The 24,784-nt window shown below is 42.7% G+C and overlaps 3 protein-coding genes and 1 pseudogene across 3 annotated transcripts; all 4 read right to left on the bottom strand.

Annotated features, from left to right (window-relative positions):
• Window positions 1–1,018: 1,018 nt before the first annotated feature.
• Window positions 1,019–1,513, bottom strand: LOC143721186 (histone H2B-like). Its single transcript, XM_077211429.1, has one exon. It carries the CDS (start codon window positions 1,511–1,513, stop codon window positions 1,139–1,141), a length of 375 nt encoding a protein of 124 aa, XP_077067544.1. The 3' UTR covers window positions 1,019–1,138.
• Window positions 1,514–2,271: 758 nt separating this feature from the next.
• LOC143721181 (histone H3-like) lies at window positions 2,272–2,713 on the bottom strand. The gene has a single exon (XM_077211425.1). The coding sequence runs from the start codon at window positions 2,711–2,713 to the stop codon at window positions 2,303–2,305; it is 411 nt and encodes a 136-aa protein (XP_077067540.1). The 3' UTR covers window positions 2,272–2,302.
• Window positions 2,714–3,395: 682 nt separating this feature from the next.
• LOC143721184 (histone H2A-like) lies at window positions 3,396–3,859 on the bottom strand. The gene has a single exon (XM_077211427.1). The coding sequence runs from the start codon at window positions 3,830–3,832 to the stop codon at window positions 3,446–3,448; it is 387 nt and encodes a 128-aa protein (XP_077067542.1). The 5' UTR covers window positions 3,833–3,859; the 3' UTR covers window positions 3,396–3,445.
• Window positions 3,860–4,485: 626 nt separating this feature from the next.
• On the bottom strand, window positions 4,486–5,187 carry LOC143721180 (histone H1 pseudogene; annotated as a pseudogene).
• Between the last annotated feature and the right edge of the window lie 19,597 nt (window positions 5,188–24,784).

The raw sequence follows: 24,784 nt of genomic DNA, 5'->3' as shown, positions 1-24,784 counted from the left end.
ATACAATTTAGGAAAAGTACTGTATCTGTGTTATCTACCTGCAGCATATTCTCAGCCTCTGAAGACTTTTGCCCACAAAATCCACAAAGACACGTGGAACAAGAATATCAATCTAGTTACAACACTATAGATGTACTTGAATGTTTTCTTAAAACATAAAATATTGTCATACTACACTGGACATAAACATACATTACAACAAATTCCTAGGTGTCCTTTAACTACTGCTAGAAACATTCCTGCCGTGACCTCGTGTCAGTGCTTCAGCCCTGACAGTTGTACCTAACACTGCATAGATAACGTTACACATCACTGACAAGCCTACATTTGCCGAAAAAATGTATTTCATGACCATTAGCTGTAACATCAATCTGTCAACTAACTAACACTACTCTACCCTGCCAGTACATACAAAGATAGATCAAAGTGACATTACGTTAACCAACCATTCAGAAACGTCCTGTTCGAGCCTTACTTGTCGAACTTCCTTGGGGGCCGTCATTTTGTTCCGGGTCCGACTCTTGTTCAAATTACGGTTGCACAGATGTGTCCTCAGAAACTCCCCCTGCCATTTTTCTCCAAAATAAACCCTCAACTATTGTCAAGGCAACACTCCACGTGTGTTGTCAAAACGCCCCACAGAACAGAAGGGCGGGGTGAGTAAAGCTCATTATCATTTAAAGACACATGCATTTAAATGGCGTGCTGAAAACTAGAGCTGTTTTTGACCAGGTAAAATGAGTTTTCCTACAATACTAATGAGAATTAATTAAATTAATGTATATTACAAACTTTTCAATTAGACCCTAAAGAATCATATAAACTTGTATAAAAATGGCATTATATGACCACTTTAAAAGAGACTCAATGTCAATGACTGTGGCTCCAAGTGTTATTCAGGTGAGTGAAGGGAGTAGGGGGTGACGGAGTGAGATAGTAGGTACTAATCACCTCTACGTTTTTGAAACCACGAAAAGCGCTATATAAAATATATTCACGCATCTGAGAGGAAGTGGAGATTTAACATCATATGCAGCTTTTCATAATTTAAACAGCATCAAACAGGAGCTCTTTCTATGAATCGAGTGGGTGGCTCTTAAAAGAGCCTTTGTGGTAGCTGAAATCTTTAGATGCCGGTTTACTTGGAGCTGGTGTATTTGGTGACGGCCTTTGTGCCCTCGGACACGGCGTGTTTGGCCAGCTCTCCGGGCAGCAGCAGACGCACGGCGGTCTGGATCTCTCTAGAAGTGATGGTGGAGCGCTTGTTGTAGTGCGCGAGGCGAGACGACTCACCGGCGATGCGCTCGAAGATGTCGTTGACGAAGGAGTTCATGATGCCCATCGCCTTGGAGGAGATACCGGTGTCAGGATGAACCTGCTTCAGCACTTTGTAGACATAAATGGCGTAGCTCTCCTTCCTGGACTTTCTGCGCTTCTTTCCTCCCTTACTGGCGGTCTTGGTGACGGCCTTCTTAGACCCCTTTTTGGGCGCGGACTTTGCTGGTTCAGGCATTACGATGCGTGATCATAAATCTAACGAAACAATGTAAGAGCCAGTGTGACACAGAGGCATTTATTCGCTCCTTATGCTAATTTTCAAAGAGATTCGAGAATCTGCTGATTGCCTGTTTTCATAGGCCGAACCCATAAACTCGTATTTCATTGGACAACTCAAAGAATCAAGAGAGGAACATGTGCCAATCACGAGCGGTTAAATGATAGCCCCTCCTACCGCCAAATGTTTGAGAGACACCCAACAGGACACGGTTTCCTTTGTTCATTTCCCGATAAATATTTTAATAAAATATCTTGTTTGGGAAGACTTTTTGAAGATGAAAAGAAGCTTTACCTGTAAATATGAAGATACGCTTCTAGCTCAGTTGAAACTCTCCACGACAACATTGGAATCTGAGTCCGCAGTTTACATGTCAATCAATTGCGCATGTAATTTTGTTAATTTCAATAGTAGTCTTTTTTATATATAATTTGCCATTGTGTAATTCGCACCCAATACAACTATCACAGCATTCAAATAAAAAAGATATATCTATACAAACATTTAAATTCATAACCATTCGTATTACATACAAATAATTCATATTTGCGTAAGTTTAATTTAAATTAAGGTTAGTATTATATTTTATTATTATAGTATGGTAACTGATGATTTAAAGAACGGTGACCCAGAGAGTGTAATGCATTAACGCAACTTTCTACTCTTGAGTTAAACCAGAAATAGTCTCGTTCAGTGCAGTTTTGGTGGCTCTTAAAAGAGCCGTTGTGTGTTGACGCAGATGCGGGTTTAAGCGCGCTCTCCGCGGATGCGACGGGCCAGCTGAATATCTTTGGGCATGATGGTGACCCTTTTGGCGTGGATAGCGCACAAATTGGTGTCCTCGAACAGACCGACCAAATAAGCCTCGCTGGACTCCTGCAGGGCCATGACAGCGGAGCTCTGGAAGCGCAGGTCCGTCTTGAAGTCCTGAGCGATTTCTCTCACCAGCCGCTGGAAGGGCAGTTTGCGGATCAGCAGCTCGGTGGACTTCTGATAGCGGCGGATCTCCCGCAGAGCCACGGTCCCGGGCCGGTAGCGGTGAGGCTTCTTGACGCCGCCGGTGGCCGGGGCGCTCTTACGGGCGGCTTTAGTAGCGAGCTGCTTTCTCGGGGCTTTACCACCGGTGGATTTACGAGCGGTTTGTTTGGTTCTTGCCATTGCTGCGGGATTATTTTCTCTGTTCTGCTTGTGCTGGAAATGCTGCTGTATGTTATCCACCCGCTTTTAAACCATTATACCGCCACTAGGTCATAGTGTCGCGAGGATGCAGACCTTGTGATTGGCTAATACGTGACGGCTGCGCATGAGTACCAGCCAATGACTGCGCGTTCCTCTTTTTCAAACAAGTGGGAGGTTTCCCGCTCGAGCTGCTTTGTTCTGTTGAATACTTTATGAAACATTATATATGACACCTCCCTGGTCTTTATAGTCATAATGTTGTATTTGTTTTGAAATACTCGCCTTAATTCCCAGTGGTTGTGCAGATCTCGGATTAGAATAAAATCAGGTTAGAGTTTGTAAAAGCACTGCAGAGAGACAATAGGGTTTTCGTCCGTCCTGTAAAATAGGGGATCATGCCGTAGACCAGCCCTGCTACAAAAGGGCAAAAGACCCAGAGGTAACTGATCAATTTCTGTTATCATGAAGCCGAGAAGTATATTGCTTTTACTTTGATAATGTATTGAACATTTTATTAAGTTATCCAGAGCTTGGTAGACTAACTATATTTTAATATTGAGGGAGATGGGTTGGGTGATAAACAAACTTTAGGGGATCATCATGTGCTTATGGAGATTTTAAATATTAACAAAGAAAAAACACTCTCTATCGGATCAAATGGGTGGCTCTTAAAAGAGCCTTTTGGTCAAAATAAAACAATCTTGGTTCCTTTTATTTAGATTTCGAGGGTTTCTCGGTCTTCTTGGGCAGCAGTACGGCCTGGATGTTGGGCAGAACGCCGCCCTGAGCGATGGTCACTCGGCCCAAAAGTTTGTTGAGCTCCTCGTCGTTGCGCACCGCCAGCTGCAGGTGACGGGGGATGATGCGGGTCTTCTTGTTGTCCCGAGCGGCGTTTCCAGCCAGCTCCAGGATCTCAGCGGTCAGATACTCGAGCACAGCCGCAAGATAAACAGGAGCTCCGGCACCGACGCGCTCGCCGTAGTTTCCTTTGCGAAGAAGCCTGTGAACACGGCCGACGGGGAACTGAAGTCCTGCCCTGGAGGAGCGAGTCTTAGCCTTCGCTCTGGCTTTACCACCAGTTTTGCCTCTTCCACTCATTTTTTATTTTTTTCTAAATCAGCTACAACAAACTTCACCGTCGAAAAGAAGTAATAAAATGTAATACAGGCGTTTCCACATACTGGCTTTAAACGAGAGTGACAGTCGCCAATTGGTTCAGAGTCTGTACAGATTTAAACCAATCACTGAACTTCTCTCCCCCTTCTAGCGGAAATTATTGTGCACTGTTTGCACAAGAATGTGTGAGTGTGACTAATAAGAAGACATAAGAGATTAAACCATTGGAATGTTTGTTATAAAGCATTTAAAATAAGTACAAAAATGGATATTGTAGGCTGTTCCTACCAAAAGCGCTGCACCTCACACACACACAGTATATTCTGTGCATATTATCACTGTCCATGTTGTTAGATGTGGGGTTGTTTGTATTGTATTATCACAATTCCACAGCATAGTGTGTGTATATTATGTCTGTGCCGTGTTGTACAACATGCCATTTCTGATCACTGTCTGAACCCCTTTGTTTTTTTTGGACATTTACAAAACATCTTATATATAAATAATGGTTTACTTAAGATTTTTTTTATTTTACTGGGTGTTTTGAATTGTTATAGTAGAATGTATGATTCGAAGAGGTTAGAAGTCACATATCTTTTATCTGCTTTCGAAATTAACATCAGTAATAAAAACGAGTTTTGCTCTTATTCAGAGTAAGTGGGTGGCTCTTAAAAGAGCCGTTGAGTAACAAACAGTGAACTTTACTTCTTTTTGGGCGCTGCCTTTTTAGGCTTGGTGGCTTTGGGTTTTGCGACCTTAGGTTTAGCAGTCTTAGCCTTTTTAGGACTCTTGGCTGCTTTCTTAGCGGCTGCTGGCTTCTTTGCCTTCTTGGGGCTCTTCGTAGCCTTCTTAGCGGCTGAGGCGGCGGGTTTCTTGGCCTTCTTTGGCGATTTCTTGGCGGCGGGTTTCTTGGGCGATTTCTTGGCGGCGGGTTTTTTTGCCGCACCGCTCTTGGGCTTCTTGGCAGCAGCGGGTTTGTTGACCGCGGGCTTCTTCGCTTTAGTAGCCACTTTCTTCTTGGTCTCGGCTTGCTGCTTGTTGAGTTTGAATGAGCCCGATGCGCCAGTCCCTTTGACCTGCACCAGGGCGCCTTTGGTCACCAGGCTCTTGATGGCGATCTTGACGCGGGAGTTGTTCTTCTCCACGTCGTAGCCGGCAGCAGCGAGAGCTTTCTTCAGCGCGGCGAGAGACACGCCGCTCCTGTCCTTTGACGCGGACACAGCTTTGACGATGAGCTCGCCGACGCCTGGACCAGCTTTCTTGGCTTTCACAGCGGACTTCTTCTTGGGCGCTTTGACCGGGCCGGCAGCAGCGGGGGCGGGTGCGATTTCTGCCATTTCTCTCTGATCAGATCTGCAGTATTTCAAACGCTGTCACTAGTTTTTAGCAATGAATGGCACTCGCACGGCGCTGCGCTCTTAAATAGCACATGAGAACCGTATAGACTCAACCTGCCCGGTCGGCGTCTGTGCGCGTCCACGAACCCCTCACGAGTGTGTTTTCTTCTCTTACATCTGAGGCAAAACTGGAACGGTAAAATAGTTTAGCGCAGTCAAAACAAAGTAAACACCAAGCAGAGGTTCTGAGCTTTCATTGGAGACTAATATACGCAAAGAGGGAATGTTTCTTTTGCCTCCATCAGATCAAATCCAAGGCGAGCATCTGCCACGGGGGAAACCCGTGTGTAAATTTGATGAATTGTTTAATTGGAAAAGTTGATAAAAGCCTGAACGCGTCTTCTGTATGTTCAGCAAACAGTCTGAAGAGACTTTAATGAAATCAGCATCAGTGAGAGGCGTCAGGAGGCTTTCGTACAGATGTTGTTTTGGGCAGCTTGAAGCACACGAGTCTCTGTGACTCTCATGTCTGGCCAGATGATCTGTCGATATAATAATGATAACATCAATCACAATAATAAATACATATGCCTGATCACACAAGTGTTAATGTTTTAACTTGTTAAACACGTTTAAATAAGCTGATGCAGGCCTACATATCACGTAACTAAAGTAAATAATCACATGTGTGTCCCCTTATTCGTCATTCATAACATATCTCAGTTTTCGCATGCGAATGAGGATTGTATTTGTATAGAAGCTCATGAACGACTTGTTCATTTAGCTACAGCAAGTCATAGCTAATGGCTTAAAAACAACTGATTTTTCTCAATTATTTCCCTCCTTGATATATAGCTTGTACTTTTCTGGACATTTTTTGAAACTTTGTAGTGCTAGGCCTACAAATGCGCCAGAGAGAAATGCACATTTCATACAGATAACATGGAAGGGGGAATCTCCTCAACCACCACCAATGTGCAGCATCCACCTGGATGATGCGACGGCAGCCATATTGCGCGAGAACGCCCACCACACACCAACTTACTGGTGGAGAGGAAACAGTGATGAAGCCAATCAGTATATGGGGATGATTAGGAGGCCATGATGGACAGAGGCCAAAGGGCAAATTTGGCCAGGATGCCGGGGTTAAGCCCCTACTCTTGTATGTTTGATTTGCACAGATGTTGGGGTTTTGGTCAGAGCATAAGCTCTAACCCTTAACAAACAAACCAGATCAAGATATCAAAGGTGTTCAGAATTACACAGGTGTTAAACTGGGATTGGTGGGTCATTCCTCGTTGCCCATTGGCCATCATAAAAAGTTGAAAATTAAACTCAGTTTTTAAAGGTTAAAATTTAAACTCGTTTTAAAAAAAATGTGTAGTCATGATTGAGGGATGTAAAAGAAGTTTCAAATACTTATGATTCAAATTCATTTGTTATTTCCCTGTGCTGATGAGGAGGAGGATGCGAGTCTCCTTTGCCCTGTCAGGGCACTGAGAGCCTATGTATCCTGCTCTTCTGTCTTCAGACAGACCGAGCAGCTCTTCGTTTTGTTCGGCGGACGCTCCAAGAGACTGGCCGCATCAAAACAGAGCCTATCCAGATGGATTCTCGATGCCATAGCGCTGGCTTACACTTGTAAGGGCCTGCAGTGTCCTTTGGGTGTCAGAGCGCACTCCACGAGAGGCGTGGCCTCATTGTGGGCGTGGTCTAGCGGGATTTCCTTGCAAGATATCTGTATGGCGGCAGGCTGGGCTACATTGATAAGGTTTTATAACCTAGAGGTTCCCGCCTTACAGGCCAAGCTGCTGTCGGTCTAGAATTCAGTACTATCTGCCCCGCTGCGCCGGCGCAGAATGCTGAGTTTTTGCTTGTGCATCGCTCACTGATCGATAGAACAGCTCCATGGATGTTGAATAACCCATACTCATTCCCAGTTCAGGCTGAACACGTTCACCCTGTCTGCGTGAAACACTGTTAACATAACTAGCTCCTCTGGATGCTATTTCATGGGGAATTATGCTTGCAGCCTCTCTTCTCCGACTCTCTGTGAGTCTACGGGGATTATGCACTATATGGGCCCCGGGCTACTGCCCTTGGGACTTTGGTGTCGGATCCCAGTACGCACGTCGTGTTGCATTGTGTTCCCCATAGCGTAAGATATTACGCAGTACGAGAGATACTCTCGTAAGAGAATGTACTCGGTTACTAGCGTAACCTCGGTTCTCTCTAGAGAGGGAACGAGTACTGCGTATCTTGCCGTGCATACAACAGCGCTGGTTCGCTTCAGCGATGAAAACCAGTTTGTATCAGCCTGTCGAGCCGTATTTATAGGCCAAGGCCACGCCTATTCTAGCGGGACGTGACGTAATGGGCGCGAAGCGCCCCCATTGGGTATCACGTCACGCAGGGCCTCTCTCGATAGGCTGCTACTGTTGCCACAGGTCAGCCAACAGGCACGCGAGCCGTCGCAACGCGTTTTACATTGATTCAAAATTAAGGATAATTTTTGGCTTCAATATCTCGTGGAAAAGAGGTTTTCCCCATAGCGTAAGATATTACGCAGTACTCGTTCCCTCTCTAAGGAGAACCGAGGTTACGCTAGTAACCGAGTACGTTTTATAACATAACACTGATATAACATGGATACTAACAGGGTTTACATTCTGACTTAAAATCAGCCACTGCACCATGTCTGAGCAAAATTAAGCTATAGAAGGTTAATCTTATAAAGAATTGCATGTTTTTTTTATTTAATTTTAAAACTATATGTTTTTTTCTATTTACTTTATTCATTTTCCCCTTAACAGGGTGGATGTACTAAGGTTGATCACATAACATTTGAAAGATAAAATTGCTAAAAAATACACAAATAAATAAAAGAGGAACTCACTCACTTTCCCAAGTTGTTTTCCCTCCAAAGAAGTGATGACAACTTTATGATATGATGTCATTTAATTTTTCCAACTTTCATTTAAAGAGAAAGTAAAAAATAACAGGGTGGAGAATAAATTGACGGACAATCTAAAAATCTTGATTATAATTGCTAAAATAAATTTAATAATTGAAAAGAATATATACATTACAGATCATCTTTACTGTGATACCTACCAAACAATGTAAAAAAAAAATTGGAATAAATCACATAGTCAGTCAGACACCTTTATTTATATAGCGCATTTAAAAATATGGAGTGTTTAAAAGCAGCTTTACAGTGATAATAGGAAATTAAAGTAACAGAGATTGTTTTTGGCTTTACAGCAGCTCTAAAATACAGTTATTGTCTAGCTGAAGTTAGTTTTGATTGATTCACTTCCGTCACAAAGATCATTAGTTAGGCTACTGTACGTTCACACCGCCGCCGACTTGAGCGTCAAAGAGGCTCTGGCCGCTCTGTCAAGGACGCTTGTCAAAAAGCACGGGGAAGCTCGTTGACGCTTTGGACGCTCTTACGTAGCAGGGAGAAGAGAAGTGTCACAACATGAAATGTAATAAACAGAAAAACAAGCAATACATTGAAGAAACCTTTTATAATGACAGCATTTTTATAACCGTTGTAAGGAACTCAGCTTTTTGGAAACATTAATAATCAATAATATCCTTTTATTATTAATTATAAATATTTGGGTCAGTTAATTGGATTAACTTGATTTGGCTGAATTAATATTACAATCAATTAATCAGTTCGTCCAAAGAACTATTTTGATTATTAATTTATTCTAAGAAAAGGGTATCTTCCATGGCCACAGAAGAATAATTATTTCTTCGCCTGTACAGCACTTTGAGCCAGTAGCAAAAACCGTGATCGTAAAGTGACTTGTATTGCAAACAAAACAGAACCAAATACATATTATGTACAAGTTTTATTAACTAAATATAGATATTTATATGAATATAAATAAACTAAACAACATACACACATGAATACATAAATAGGTTAGTGATAGGATGAAATTGGAAACCGGAAGAGGGTCTATGAGGAGAACCATCAGAATTTCATTTTCACATTTCATTGAATTGAATACTTGCATTTGTAATGGGAACAATTCTTGAAGTTGTTGAAAATTGAAGTCGTTGATGGTTCCGGCAGCGTCAAGTGGAAGCTGGTTGAGCGTTCTCTTTCTCCAGGAACGCATGATTGGTTTGGTCAAGGCCTGGGACTCTGTTGAGGCCACGCCGAGCACCCAGGAGAAGTGAGGAAGTCAAAAGGATGGGTGATTGGAGTCATTGTTGGTTGGAGTCTTTGTTCCAAAACTCCTGAGATTGTCCTTGGTTCTTTGTGAGAGAGTCTTCTCTCTCCTGCCTGAGCCCACCTCTGGTTGGAATCGAGGCCTGCTGGGCCCTTGGGCCCCCGTGGAGGGGGAGGGGTTTCCCCAGTATCCCCAGAACAGTGTTGCGGCTGGATGAAAGAACTAAGAGAGGGCGGTCACTGTTGCCTGCCTCTGATATACCCTGAGAAAGAACCAACCCCTAAGGTTTGAATTAGGGCTGCACGATGTGTCGTTTTAGCATCGATATCGCGATGTGCGCATCCACGATAGTCACATCGCAGGAAGTTGCGATGTAGGCCTAAGTCGTACAGTAGTTGATCCGTGATTCATGATCTGTACGGGCCAGCAGCTCCGGATTAATTGCAAAGTTTAACCATCATATAGTGAAAGTTTATCATTTGCATGTGTTTTTAAGTCCTGTCAGTTTAAACATCAAGCGTAAGAAGACTGGAACTTGCGCGTTGTTTTCTGTGAGCCGGGCAGATCAGTGGTCTTTCTCTTATTTCTGAGCTTGAACGAACACGAGAATTCAAAATAAAGTCAGAATGCCCTTCCTCCATTGAACAATTTTTGGCGACCGCCAAAGCGTATTTTTGTCCCGCCAAAGCCTTATTTGACCGGTGAGTGATAGATGACTGACTGCTGCGCAAAACTGAGAGAACGAGCAGAGAGAGAGAGCCCCGGTCGCGCGCGCACTCTCACCGTTTTCAAACTGTCTTGCTCTCTCACCCTCCCTCGCGCATATTAATGAATTGAGTTGACTGAATATCTTTGAGAATACACAATGGTAAAAGGTCGGAAGACCGAAGTTTCAGGTGAAGCATTCGGATATATTTTTTTCCTGAACTACCGCTGGTTGTGAATTGTGCTAAAAAAAATATTCTCTGAAAAGCGTTCCACACATTCAGATAAACCACACTTTCAATAAACAAAACAAAAAAAATCTATCCAGTGATGAAATGTTTTCTGTGTTGAGACCAATCTTGTGCGATGTCCTAACTGCCGGGATAATCACACAACGTGTGCCGTGGTCCGTTAATGACACCTCCAATTCGCGAACTAATGATTCATTTGAACCGATTCACTTTAATGAATGGTTAAAACAACTTATCTGTCCAACACTGAACTCACGAGATATAACAAATCTGAAACACTTTACAATAAGGTTCCATTTATTAAACTCTAGTTAACTACATTAGTTAATAGAATCTATGCAGATTTACTCCTTTACAAAATCACCCCAGTCATTCAGATGATTCATTCTTTCCAAAGAAAGCTATTTAAGTCATTGGGTGAAATTGTTTTCATATCGCAATATATATCGCAGAAAAATAAAATATCGCAATGTAATTTTTTCCCAATATCGTGCAGCCCTAGTTTGAATGGACCTATGAGTAAGGTGACATGTCCGAGAGGGGAAGCGGCTCTTAGTTGATTTATGGTCTTTGTCCCCAGCATGCTTAGACTGTTCATTCAAGCTCAAATAGACATAACAAATTCACATTGCATTCTAAGAGAAGGTGATGTACATCAAAGTGTGTGTCATTAAATGAGGATTAATTTGGTAGGAAGCATGATACAGGTGAGGTTATATTGACCGTTGGGTGGTTGTTCAACCACATACACCCCAATCAAACATACCATGTTGTTATACCTAATAGTACACGAGACAGTAAATCATCACAGTTTCTGTGAGGCATGTTCCTTCATAGATCAGAGTAACACCGCAAAGTTTATTTAATTAAAGATGGTCTCTCTCTCTTAAGCATGTGGCGCATGTGGCCACATTCCTTTGAGGTCGTAAAGTCTGTTATCAGTCTTAAAGTGTTCTGTAACCGGACACCCGGCTGACAAAGTAACTTCATTTGTGAGGTTAGTTTTGGGGGAGAGTTTCATAGACCTTTATATTCATTAAATATAGTGAATATGAATAATTAGTGTGTGTCTGATTGGTCCAGACCCTACACCGTTTTGGTCACATTTGGTTGGGAAAAAAATAATAATTAGCTATTATTATTATTATTATTATTTGCATTAGCCTATTATTTGCATTAGTGCAATTGGTCAAATCGTTGTCACCGTGAGCAAATGAATTGCATTCCCGCTTAAAACGAGCGTTCGTAAATATTTCAAATAAAAGTTGCGCTCATTCTCAAATGTGTATCACTGGATCATTATGGAAAATCACAAAGTTGTTGTGTTTGGTGCTGCTTTACTGTATTTGCAGAGAAGACGTCGGACTCAGAGATTTTGGGTTCATGACACCCTCCAGGACCGTTATCAATTCGGAGAGTATCACCGGCTAGTGCAGCAGCTGCGCTCGATGATGAGAGGTTCCAGCGGAACTTCAGGCTAGACACGGAGCAGTTTGATAGCGTGCTGTCAAAGGTGGGGCCGCTCATTATGATGACTAGCACCAATTACCGCAGTGCAATAAGTCCTGCAGAGCGTCTGGCTATTTGCCTGCGGTCCTTTTCCACCGGGGATTCCAATCGCACTATTGCCGCTAGCTATCACATGGGAGTGAGCACTGTGGCCATCATTGTCCCCCAGGTCTGCAGGGCCATTTGGGACTCCATGGTGGAGGAGTACATGCCAGTGCCCACCACGGAGGATTGGATCTGCATAGCAAAGGGGTTCTACCAGCGGTGGTCTTTCCCCAACTGCCTTGGAACCATAGATGGGAAGCACGTGGTGATTAAGTCTCCTGACAATTCAGGGTCCATGTTTTTTAATTATAAGGGGATTTTTCTGTAGTGCTTCTGGCAGTGGTAGATGAATACTTTTGTAACTTACCATTTACATTTATTCATTTAGCTGATGCTTTTATCCAAAGTGACTTACAATTGCTATATATTTCAGAGGTCGCACACCTCTGGAGCAACTAGGGGTTAAGTGTCTTGCTCAGGGACACATTGGTGTATTCGAACCCGGGTCTCTCACACCAAAGGCATGCGTCTTATCCACTGCGCCATCACCACCCCCACCACCTTACCTATAGCATTGATGCCTATATCTGAAGAATCCTCATTCATAGAATTAATTACAAAAATTTGTCAGTAAAACCATTCTTGTATATTTGAACAGTTCTTTTTTAAACTCTACTAAATGGACACAATTGGCTTACCAGGATCAATCAAAGTTTGGTTGCTTGTTAATGCATGGACCACTGAAGCTCTGTATTTACCTGTACACCAGTGTAAAAGTTATAAGCCTCTATAAGATTTTTGAAAACAGGAAAATTAAGAGAAAATAAACATTATGTTATCACTTACCTCTTTTTCCTTATTTGGCTTCTCTTTTTGAATATACCAAAATACCTATTTTGTCTGTTTTTTTCCATCTGATCCTTGGAACGTCTTTCTTTTTCCCTTTATGTCGTGATTTAAGAGCAGTCTCCTCCTAATGATAAGAACTATTAAGTTATCAGAATAAAATGCTACAAAACGAACAGTATCATTATCCTTAAACAGATTAAAAGACAACTTACTTCCTGCAACTCTTGCAAATCAGATATTGTTTCATCGATGTCAAGTTCTAATTCCTTTTCCATGTCTTCTGCAGTTGGATCAGACAAACCATTGGTGGCCATTATTACAGAATGTTTGCAGGGCCCGGGTTTCTCTGAAGCAGAAGTCGTCATAGTTTTATAGCAGTGCATTAAATATATTTGTTGTCTTCACATTTGCTCAAATATCTAAAGAAAAAATATACGATAATGTTTTCGCAACTTTCAAAAAGAGGAAAAAAATAGAAAGAGATGAATAAAGGCAGTCAGAAGGATGCATGTTTACTGTCACTCACACAGCCGCTTTTTTTAAGAAACATCCTCACAGCATTTACCAGTTTATTTTGTGTGTAATTTGATGCAAAGCTAATATAATACAAACTATAGTGTTATAAATGTACATTAAAAAATTAAATAATAAAAAAAAACTTTGCAGGATTTACAATGCTGATCGTATCCTACTCATTAAAGGCAGGGTAGGTAGAAATCCCCAAAAATACTTTTATCCAAATTTGTTTAAACTGTCTTTATATATCAATGCATAATTACAATGTAAGTACTCTGGAAAAGAAATTATAAAAATCGAGTGTCTGTAGTCCTCTCAGGACTGCAATAAAAAGCTCATTATTCCATTAACTCCCACCCCCTCCCTTCTCGGCTCCTTCCAAAGCCACGCCCCCAAAACACATGTACGCGCGATCCCGGCTGTTCGCTCAGCTGGAAGAGTCGGACACGTTTACCAGCGCCGAGCAGAGAGGAGCGCAGTGCATGTAGTGGCATCATGTCAGAATCAGAATCAGAATCTGAATAGAACAGAATCAGCAGCTCCTGTGGCAAGTTGAACTTCCTCAGCTGGCGAAGGAAGTACAGTCTCTGCTCGGCTTTTTTCACAATGGAGTCAATGTGATTGTCCCACTTCAGGTCCTGAGAGATGGTAGTGCCCAGGAACCTGAATGACTCCACTGCTTCCACAGTGCTGTTCATGATGGTGAGTGGGGGGAGTGCTGGGCTGTTCATCCTGAAGTCCACGATCATCTCCACTGTTTTGAGCGTGTTTAGCTCAAGGTTGTTATAACTGCACCAGACAGCCAGCTGTTCAACCTCCAGTCTGTAAGCAGACTCGTCACCGTTCCGGATGAGACCGATGACAGTGGTGTCGTCGGCAAATTTCAGGAGCTTGACAGAGGGGTCTTTAGAAGTGCGTTCATTAGTGTACAGGGAGAAGAGCAGTGGGGAGAGAACGCACCCTTGGGGGGCGCCAGTGCTGGTGGTCAGAGTCCTGGATGTGTGTTTCCCCAGTCTCACTCGGTGCTGCCGGTCCGTCAGGAAGCTGGAGATCCACTGACAGATCGAGGATGGTATGGAGAGCTGGGTCAGTTTGGATGTGAGAAGATCAGGCCTGATGGTATTGAAGGCCGAACTGAAGTCCACAAAGAGGATCCTTGCATAAGTCCCTGGTCTGTCGAGATGTTGCAGGATATAATGCAGTCCCATGTTGATTGCATCATCCACAGACCTGTTTGCTCTGTAAACTCTGTCAGAATCACAAGTAATAAAATAACTAACTTTATTGTTGTACAAACTGTCACTCATTCACTGAACGACACAACATTAAAGTCTCACCTGTCAGAAAGAGACTCCGCGACAATAGTGGAAACAGGGGGTGGTGGCCTTGTAAATCCACTTTTTGATGGCGTGGACATTGATATGTCTTTCTCATAACTATAAAAACAAGCAAATCACCATAACAGTAGAGGTGGGCGATATATCGTTTAGACGATAATATCCAAATTGTTGTCTGGACGAAATGCAAAATTGGGATATCGAATATTTCATAATTTGTACAATCCGACCCTCCAAACATGAAAAGAGCTGAAGGAAGTTAAAGAGAAAACAAATAACGCACACAACCTTCTAAACAATTATATGTAGCGAGTTTAATACTGTAGGGGTTTGTTTGACTGTATTTTATTTTTTGTACAAAATCACGATCGTTCCTCAATTGCACGAGAGTAAGCTGCTAAAGTTACTAATTTGCAATATACAACTACGAAGTTCTTACCTGTGTGTTATGACGTTTAGGTTGAAGCAACAATACAAAATCCTAAAGAGAAGGCAATATGCGTTGTTTGTGGAAAAATGATCTTAAGTTAAAAAGTTTTTCTTCTATGTCTGTGGCGTCCTCGAGTGGCGAGCTTCGTGATTGCATCATTAGAAAATTGCGTTGTATGAGTCCAAAAGATGGAATACATTTTCCCAAGAGATCGGTTCCGTACGCATTACAAACCGAACCATTCCGGTGGTTGGACCATTTTTCCTGCCGACCAAAATCCGCGCTGGAGCGAACACCAAAATGTTGCGCAACATCAACTGGCAAATGTAATGAAAGCGGAACGAAACTCATTATTTTGTGCTTTACGGACCATTTATCATTTCGGACAAATATCAGTGCAGCGCGATCCGATCTTGAAGCAACACCGTTACTACATAAGAGATCCACTAAACAAAGCATTTGAATTCGCCACTTAAGTAATAACATCGCTACGAGATCTAGTGAGAAGCATTACAATTTCTCCATTATTATCTGATCAAACAGCGCTGATGTGGAAACCAGGAGAAACATTGTTCCATGAATGAACTAGTTATAGGTATTAAGTCCACAGATCATTCACCATGGATTTAATGTAGTAACACTAACTTGTAACCATGGAAGTTTGGCAGAAATATTAAAATGCTTTCAAGTACGTCAGACATCTTTTTCCAGCACTTCAAAACTCAAATGTTATATGTTATTTAAATTTTATTTTAAATGTGATGACCAAAACATTATTTGTTCATCCTTCAAAGATTACCCCCATTTATAAAACTAAAAGTTTCAAGATGTAGGAAAACTCACAATTATTTCAAAATAAATTTTCTATTAATACATAGGAAATTTCTATGGCATTTCTTTATTTTTGCTGTATCGAAAGCGTACCGAACCGTGACACCACTGTATCGTATCAAAACAAACCGTGAATTTTGTGAACCGTTACACCCCTAATAAAATATAAAAGAACAATAAAGACTTTGAATAATAAATGACTATTGAATAATATTTTATTATTTAAAAAAGTTTAGGAGTCTTTAAATCAATAATGTCTCATATCTTTATGTACTAGTAATTCTATACAATAATAGGTCAAATGCAGCAAGTCAAAAGACCAACTGGACCTTCTTTGCCAGTTTGCACACATTTCTTTGAAGGATTGCAAAAATATCGTCTGAATATCGATATCGAGATATTGAAACAAAATATTGAGATATTCATGTTTGTCAATATCTCCCACCCCTACATAACAGTTAAATCACCACATTTTTTTAATGTATTGTTTACAGATAAACTGAGTAAGATACACTCAAACACCTTCTCACAACTGCATTGCAGACACAAGATAATATAACACACACACACAACACAACATATATTGTATAACACATACAGATACAACATAAAGACATAGGTAAACATATGTAGAGCATATAACAACAAACCAAACGTGAAAAAACGGAGCAGGTAGAGTTCACGGTGAACATAGGAACAAAGTTTAGGCAGAGGGTAAAGCTAAGTAAAAATAGATCCCCTAAACTTTTTAACCTAAAGTTAGATTTGGCGAAATTAAACAAAACAGCTTTCAACTGCAGATAGGCCTATTGCTTATTTATCGTCTCAGCCCTGGCTCACTAACAGTAACGTTATAACAGTCGTTACACTGTCATAGCTAAGCCAGTGTAACGTTAGTTATGCTACGTAACGTTAGGTAGCTATATTAGGTAGCTACGTGTGCTAGTGTCACATGCTTCATGAAAAAATAAATGCCATCAAAATGAAAACAGCAAGATTACCTGTCCAGCAGAAATAAAGCCATCATGGAGTCACTTTTCAGCCCCTTGAGATCCCTCAGTTGTTGCCACCGCTGGAAAGCAACGCCGATATTGACTCTCGTATGATTTCTTGATTTAACCAAAGACTTTTTGTTCATAGCCTTTTCAAATACTGTCTTCCTTTTTTTAAACTTGTTTGACTTCGCTGCCTCTATATGCAGGTACTGAGAATTTTGACTGTTCTTTCTCTGCCATAATTAGTGGTGCTTGCCTATGGCAAAGCAACACTAGTGTTATTGTGCATACTTATTATTAGTGGTGCTTGCCTATGGCAAAGCAACACTAGTGTTATTGTGCATACTTATTAGTGGTGCTTGCCTATGGCAAAGCAACACTAGTTTTATTGTGCATACTTATTATTCTTATTAGTGGTGCTTGCCTATGGCAAAGCAACACTATTGTTATCTCACATACTTATTATTCTTATTCTTCTTATTCTTATTCTTCTGGCCACTTTTTGACGCGCTACTCCTCCCGCAGTTTTTGTCACAGACCCACGAATGAGGCGTCAAAACGTGCGGCCTGTTCGGGAATGGTGTGTGTAGCAATGTTCAGGGAAGAAGGAGGCGGGAACCGGCGAACAATCAATATATACTTTATTTAAAATAAAATAAACAAACTAAAATACCGCCAGCAGCCCCTCGCGGACGACTGCTGGCTAAAATAAAACAAAAACACAACTAAAACACAGGCCTGTTCCTCTCTCGATCATCAACGTCGTCGCTCCTCCTTGATGCTTCCGCTCCTCCGTGAGAGATGCGAGACCGGTGTGCTCACAGGTGTTGCTCATTATCAATCGCACCACCGGCCTCGCGCCGTTCTCTCACGTCCCTCGGCCGTCCTGTTCGCCACAGTGTGCTATGACTTTTATAAGGGATCGGGGGTACGATGTTCGCCCCAGGGGCGAAAAACCGGCCGAAAAATCCCATAGACTTAACATTGCGTCAAACTTTGACGAGTCGTAGCTCGGAACGAGGATGTCGCAGAAACGTGTAATTTACCACATTTGAAGAGGCTGACAGACTCTGTAAGAACATACCACACAATGGGGTAAAAGTTGCACCCCTGGGGGGCAGGAGCTGCCCAAAGTTTCCCCATTGACTTACTATGGTGTAGGACGGCCCATGAAATGGGCCGTCCTACACCATAGAAACCGCTTTTATATTGAACATAACTCTGGATCACAGTGTCGTAGAGACAAAGGGGCGGGCTCATTTTACTCAGACAACCAATCAGTCTCTCAGGATCATTGTGAAGCTATCAAGCCACGCCCTAGCAACCATTTAGAGCACCTTAGCAACAACTCCCATAGACTTCCATTGAAAGAGATCGAAGGGATATCTCTGGACTGAATTGTCATAGAAACATGAGGGTGGTCTCGTTTGACTCGGGGCAGCAAACAGCCAATCATGAATCACCTCAACACTTCCTAGCCACGCCCTAGCAACCATTGTCGAGCACCTTAGCAACCAAAATCCAAAGAGGGATATCTTCCATTCTGAATGTCACAGAGGCATGGGAGTTGGTTTATATCATTCATACTGACAAGCAGCCTTTGGAGTTTCATGATTGGCAGCTGCCAAGCCACTCCCTAGCAACCAAACAGAGTACCCTAGCAACCATTTTGCAAGACCTATATCTCTGCATCAAAACATCGTATAGAGATGGGGGTTGGTTTATACATTCACATTGACTTTGGAGCTTCATGATTGGCAGCTGCCAAGCCACTCCCTAGCAACCAAACATAGTACCCTAGCAACCGTTTTGCAAGACCTATATCTCTGCATCAAAACATCGTATAGAGATGGGGGTTGGCTCTTTTTATTCATGCTAGAAAACAGGACTTGCTACATGCTAAACATGCTAGCAGTGAATAGCTACATGCTAATATTGATTAGCTAAGTGCTAAATCATGCCAATAAAATGCTACAAACTCAACAGTAACCATCTTTGACAACTACCAACCACCTAGTAACACCATAGCAACCACCCAAATTACCCTAGCAACACCCTAGCAACCACCCAGAACACCCTAGCAACTGCCTAGCAACGCCCTAGCAACCACCCAGAACACCCTAGCAACCGCCTAGCAACCACCCAGGATACCCTAGCAATCGCCTAGCAACACCCTAGCAACCACTCAGAACACCCTAGCAACCACCTAGCAACACCCTAGCAACCACCCAAAACACCCTAGCAACCGCCTAGCAACACCCTGGCAACCATCCAGAATACCCTAGCAACCGCCTAGCAACACCCAGGCAACCACCCAGAACACCCTAGCAACCGCCTAGCAACGCCCTAGCAACCACCCAGAATAGCCTAGCAACGCCCTAGCAACCACCCAGAATACCCTAGCAACCGCCTAGCAACACCATAGCAACCACCCAGAACACCCTAGCAACCACCTAGCAACCACCCAGAACACCCTAGCAATGCCCTAGCAACCACCCAAAATACCCTAGCAACCAACCAGAACACCCTAGCAACCACCCAGAATACCCTAGCAACCACCCAAAACACCCTAGCAACCACTCAGAACACCTTAGCAATGCCCTAGCAACCACCTGAACAACATGAATAAGCCATATCTCAGCACCAGAACATAGTACAGACATGTTTGTTGCCTAGTATGCAATCATGTACCACACCCTAGCAACCGAGTGGCGAGTTTTGCCACTGCAAGCACCACTTCACATTTTCTTCTGGAAATGTACATTCTAGTATTGTGATTACTATTCACCTAGACAAAACTTTGGCACGCTACTCCTCCCGCAGCTTTTGTCGTAAACCCATGAATGAGGTGTCAAATCGACCGGTTCATTGAGGAGAGGTGTGCTATGTCTTTTCTAAGCGATCGGGTGTACGATGATCATCCGGCGGGCGTTAAATCGGCCGAAAAAAGTCCCATGGACTTAACATTGGCACAAAATTTGTGAGATCATATCTTTTGACCAGGAGGTCATAGAGACTTGGGATTGGGCTCTTTTGAGTCGGCATATCAAGAGGCCAATAAGTAGTGACATAATAACTTCATAGCCGTGCCCTAGCAACCACTTGGGGCACCCTAGCAACCATAAAACAACATTTACAAGCCATATTTCAGCTCCAGAAAATAGTAGAAACATGGAGTTTGGCTTTTTTTGACTCAGACTGTCAACTAGTCTTTAAATATCATCTCATAAACTGTATAAGCAGACCATAGCAACCATATAGAGTACCTTAGTAACCATACAAACACATGAATAAGCCATATCTCAGCTCCACAATATCGTACAGACATGGTTGTTGGCTCGTATGCAATAATGTACCACACCCTAGCAACCGAGTGGCGAGTTTTGCCACTGCAAGCACCACTTTACATTTTCTTCTGGAAATGTACGTTCTAGTTCTTATTCTTCTTATTCTTCTTATTCTTCTGGCCACTTTTTGACGCGCTACTCCTCCCTCAGTTTTTGTCACAGACCCATGAATGAGGTGTCAAAACGTGCGGCCTGTTCGGGAATGGTGTGCTATGACTTTTATAAGCGATCGGGGGTACGATGTTTGCCCCAGGGGCGAAAAACCGGCCGAAAAATCCCATAGACTTAACATTGCGTCAAACTTTGACGAGTCGTAGCTCGGAACGAGGATGTCGCAGAAACGTGTAATTTACCACATTTGAAGAGGCTGACAGGCTCTGTAAGAACATACCACACAATGGGGTAAAAGTTGCACCCCTGGGGGGCAGGAGCTGCCCAAAGTTTCCCCATTGACTTACTATGGTGTAGGACGGCCCATGAAATGGGCCTTCCTACACCATAGAAACCACTTTTATATTGAACATAACTCTGGATCACAGTGTCGTAGAGACAAAGGGGCGGGCTCATTTTACTCAGACAACCAATCAGTCTCTCAGGATCATTGTGAAGCTATCAAGCCACGCCCTAGCAACCATTTAGAGCACCTTAGCAACAACTCCCATAGACTTCCATTGAAAGAGATCGAAGGGATATCTCTGGACTGAATTGTCATAGAAACATGAGGGTGGTCTCGTTTGACTCGGGGCAGCAAACAGCCAATCATGAATCACCTCAACACTTCCTAGCCACGCCCTAGCAACCATTGTCGAGCACCTTAGCAAGCAAAATCCAAAGAGGAATATCGTCCATTCTGAATGTCACAGAGGCATGGGAGTTGGTTTATATCATTCATACTGACAAGCAGCCTTTGGAGTTTCATCATTGGCAGCTGCCAAGCCACTCCCTAGCAACCAAACAGAGTACTCTAGCAACCATTTTGCAAGACCTACATCTCTATATCAGAACATCGTACAGAGATGGGGGTTGGTTTATATAATTCATACTGACAAGCAGCCTTTGGAGTTTCATCATTGGCAGCTGCCAAGCCACTCCCTAGCAACCAAACAGAGTACCCTAGCAACCATTTTGCAAGACCTACATCTCTGCATCAGAACATCGTATAGAGATGGGGTTTGGGTCTTTTGACTCATGCTAGCACACAGGACTTTCAACATGCTAAACATGCTAGCTGTGAATAGCTACATGCTAATATTGATTAGCTAAGTGCTAAATCATGCCATTAACATTATAAAAACTCTATAGTAACCAAATGTGAACACTACCAACCACCTAGTAACACCATAGCAACCATCCAGAATACCATAGCAACCACCTAAAACACCCTAGCAACCACCCAAAACACCCTAGCAACCGCCTAGCAACACCATAGTAACCACCCAGAATACCCTAGCAACCGCCTAGCAACACCCTAGCAACCACCCAGAACACCCTAGCAACCACCTAGCAACCACCCAGAATACCCTAGCAACCACCTAGCAACACCCTAGCAACCACTCAGAACACCCTAGCAACCACCTAGCAACACCCTAGCAACCACCCAGAACACCCTAGCAACCGCCTAGCAACCACCCAAAACACCTTAGCAACCACCCAGAATACCCTAGCAACCACATAGCAACACCATAGCAACCACCCAGAACACCCTAGCAACCGCCTAGCAACACCCTAGCAACCACCCAGAACACCCTAGCAACCGCCTAGCAACACCCTAGCAACCAACCAGAACACCCTAGCAACCCCCCAGAACACCCTAGCAACCACCCAAAACACCTTAGCAACCACCCAAAATACCCTAGCAACCGCATAGCAACACCATAGCAACCACCCTGAATACCCTAGCAACCGCCTAACAACCAACCAGAACACCCTAGCAACCGCCTAGCAACACCATAGCAACCACCCATAACACCCTAGCAACACCCTAGCAACCACCCAGAATACCTTAGCAACCACTCAGAATACCCTAGCAACACCATAGCAACCACCAATAAACCCCCAGCAACGCCCTAACAACCACCCAGAATACCCTAGCAACCGCCTAGCAACCACCAAGAACACCCTAGCAACCACCTAGCATCACCCTAGCAACCGCCTAGCAACACCATAGCAACCACCCTGAATACCCAAGCAACTGCCTAGCAACACCATAGCAACCACCCAGAACACCCAAGCAACCACCTAGTAATGCCCTAACCACCCAGAATACCCTAGCAACCGCCTAGCAACCACCAAGAACACCCTAGCAACCACCTAGCAACCACCCATAACACCCTAGCAACGCCCGAGCAACCACCCACAACACCCTAGCAACCGAGTGCCGAGTTTTGCCACTGCAAGCACCACTTCACATTTTCTTCTGGAAATGTACATTCTAGTTGTTATTACTAGCTTCCGTGCATCTTCAAACGGGTGCGCGCATTTGGGCTGCTCCTGTATCAGCAGAGAAGTGGTATCCATGGTAGCGAGGGAGAGTGACAGTCGCCCCAGCCAATCCTTGCTTTCGTCCCGAATGGAATAATGAGCTGTGTTTATTACAGTCCTGAGAGGACTACAGACACTCGATTTTTATAATTTCTTTTCCAGAGTACTTACATTTTAATTATGCATTGATATATAAAGACAGTTTAAACAAATTTGGAAAAAAAGTATTTTTGGGGATTTCTACCTACCCTGCCTTTAAGTCCGTGAATAGTCCATATAAATGTTACATTTGCTTACATTTACTGATCTATAACAAAATAATATATATAAATATAAGGTTATGCTGTAGAGATAAATTACATTTGAGCAGTTCGCCTCTATTTGTATACATTCAAAATCTCCCATTTTCGAGAAGCAAGCTAACAGAAAACAAAATGAACAGATCAACTGAGATTATGGGGTTAATATTTTATGTAACGTTACCAGGGTTAAATGAAGTTGGGTGTCCACTGCCCACTAATAAACTTCCTGCACATTTCACTGAGTACATAACAATCACCTGACTGAAACGTAAAGTCGTAACGTTCTGGCAAAACTAATTCTTTCCCAGACAACAAGCCAACATTGAATAAACATTGTTTTTCCATCTGAATCATCATTATGGTTGATATTGAAATTTCAATGCAAAATTAATGTTGAATCACCATTACCCTGTCGATGAAAACCTGATGTGATTAATGTTGATGCCAACGATATTGGAACAACATTGATCTATAGTTATCTTTATGATTGATTAAGCATTGATATTTGGTTTACCGGGCAATGGCTGAATGTGTTGAAAAGTCATTGATTTATAGTTGACCGGGAAATGACGCTGTTGTTGAAAAGTCATCGACATATAGTTGACCGGGAAATATGATTGAAAATGCATCGATATATAGTTGACCGGGAAATATGATTGAAAATCAATAGATTTTTGGTTGACCGGGAGATCAACGGGTGTCATACCAACGTACTGCACTGGACACAGCTCATTTCTGGACCCTTGGCACAAGCCTAAAGGTAAGCTTGCTTAATGTTTGATATGAATGAATTGTACCAAATCAAATACTGTTAGGCTGATCGTTAACATGATGGTTAGTGTAACCGACGCAGTGCTGCAGGAAATAGATTTTTGTTTTACCACTGTGTCAAAATCTGCCAAAAGTAGCCTAGGCCTACTTTGTAGTTCTCTTCTAGGTTATAAAGTTAGCAAAACCTCCGAGTCCAGTCTATTTTTGTGATATTTAGCTCAAAATACATGTCTGTAGCCTACCCATTGCTTGTGTCGTGAAATCTATTAACACAGCACCGCTATATATTTCTTCTGACCGCTGGAAAACACCGGCGGAACCAACGCTAGCAGTGCTCCACCTAGCGCTACCCACAGAAGTGACCACGGCGGGCCAGAATTACACAGAAGACATGACTTACTTTACTTTATTCAATGCAGAACTGTCTCGAGTTGTAACTGGGAATGCCGATTAGACCATCTCGTCGTAATACAAATCCAAAATATGAATGTACTAGTGCTTATCCGATTTCACGATTTTTCGCGCACTGTTATAGCGCCTGACAACCAGGCCTGGCGTCAAGGGGGGACTTGGGAGGGCTTATCCCCACGTTACATACTTAATCTCGCGGCACGAATGTAGGCTACCAATACAAATAAATATAATCTCCTGTTTAACTTAAATGCTAATTTTTTGCATTGTGATTTTATTTTCTGTTTTAGGTGCTCTTACTCAGCAGACGGGGACAGCCGCCATCACCCAATTCACATGTGCCAGACCGGGCAGGAGGGACTGGACGACAAAATATTCAGGCGTCAGAGGACATTGAAGTGTAAAGTGTAAAGAGTTGCCTACAATTAATTAAATAAAAAGGCTAATAAAAATGAATTTGTTTGTGTGGTGTGTTCAGTGTTTTATACAAGATTTCAAATGTTCCATTATTTTTTAACATCCTGGCTGTAGATAAAGCAGGCTATTTAATTTATGGCATTACATTTAAAATTAACATTTAAAAACGATTGAAATTCCATTGAAATCACGTTGATCCTTAGTTCA

This window comes from Siphateles boraxobius, unplaced genomic scaffold, assembly GCF_051911475.1.
Source record: "Siphateles boraxobius isolate OS27281-9 unplaced genomic scaffold, OSU_SipBor_1 65, whole genome shotgun sequence".
Classification (NCBI taxonomy): domain Eukaryota; kingdom Metazoa; phylum Chordata; class Actinopteri; order Cypriniformes; family Leuciscidae; genus Siphateles; species Siphateles boraxobius.
This window is presented reverse-complemented; position numbering and strand designations above follow the sequence as displayed.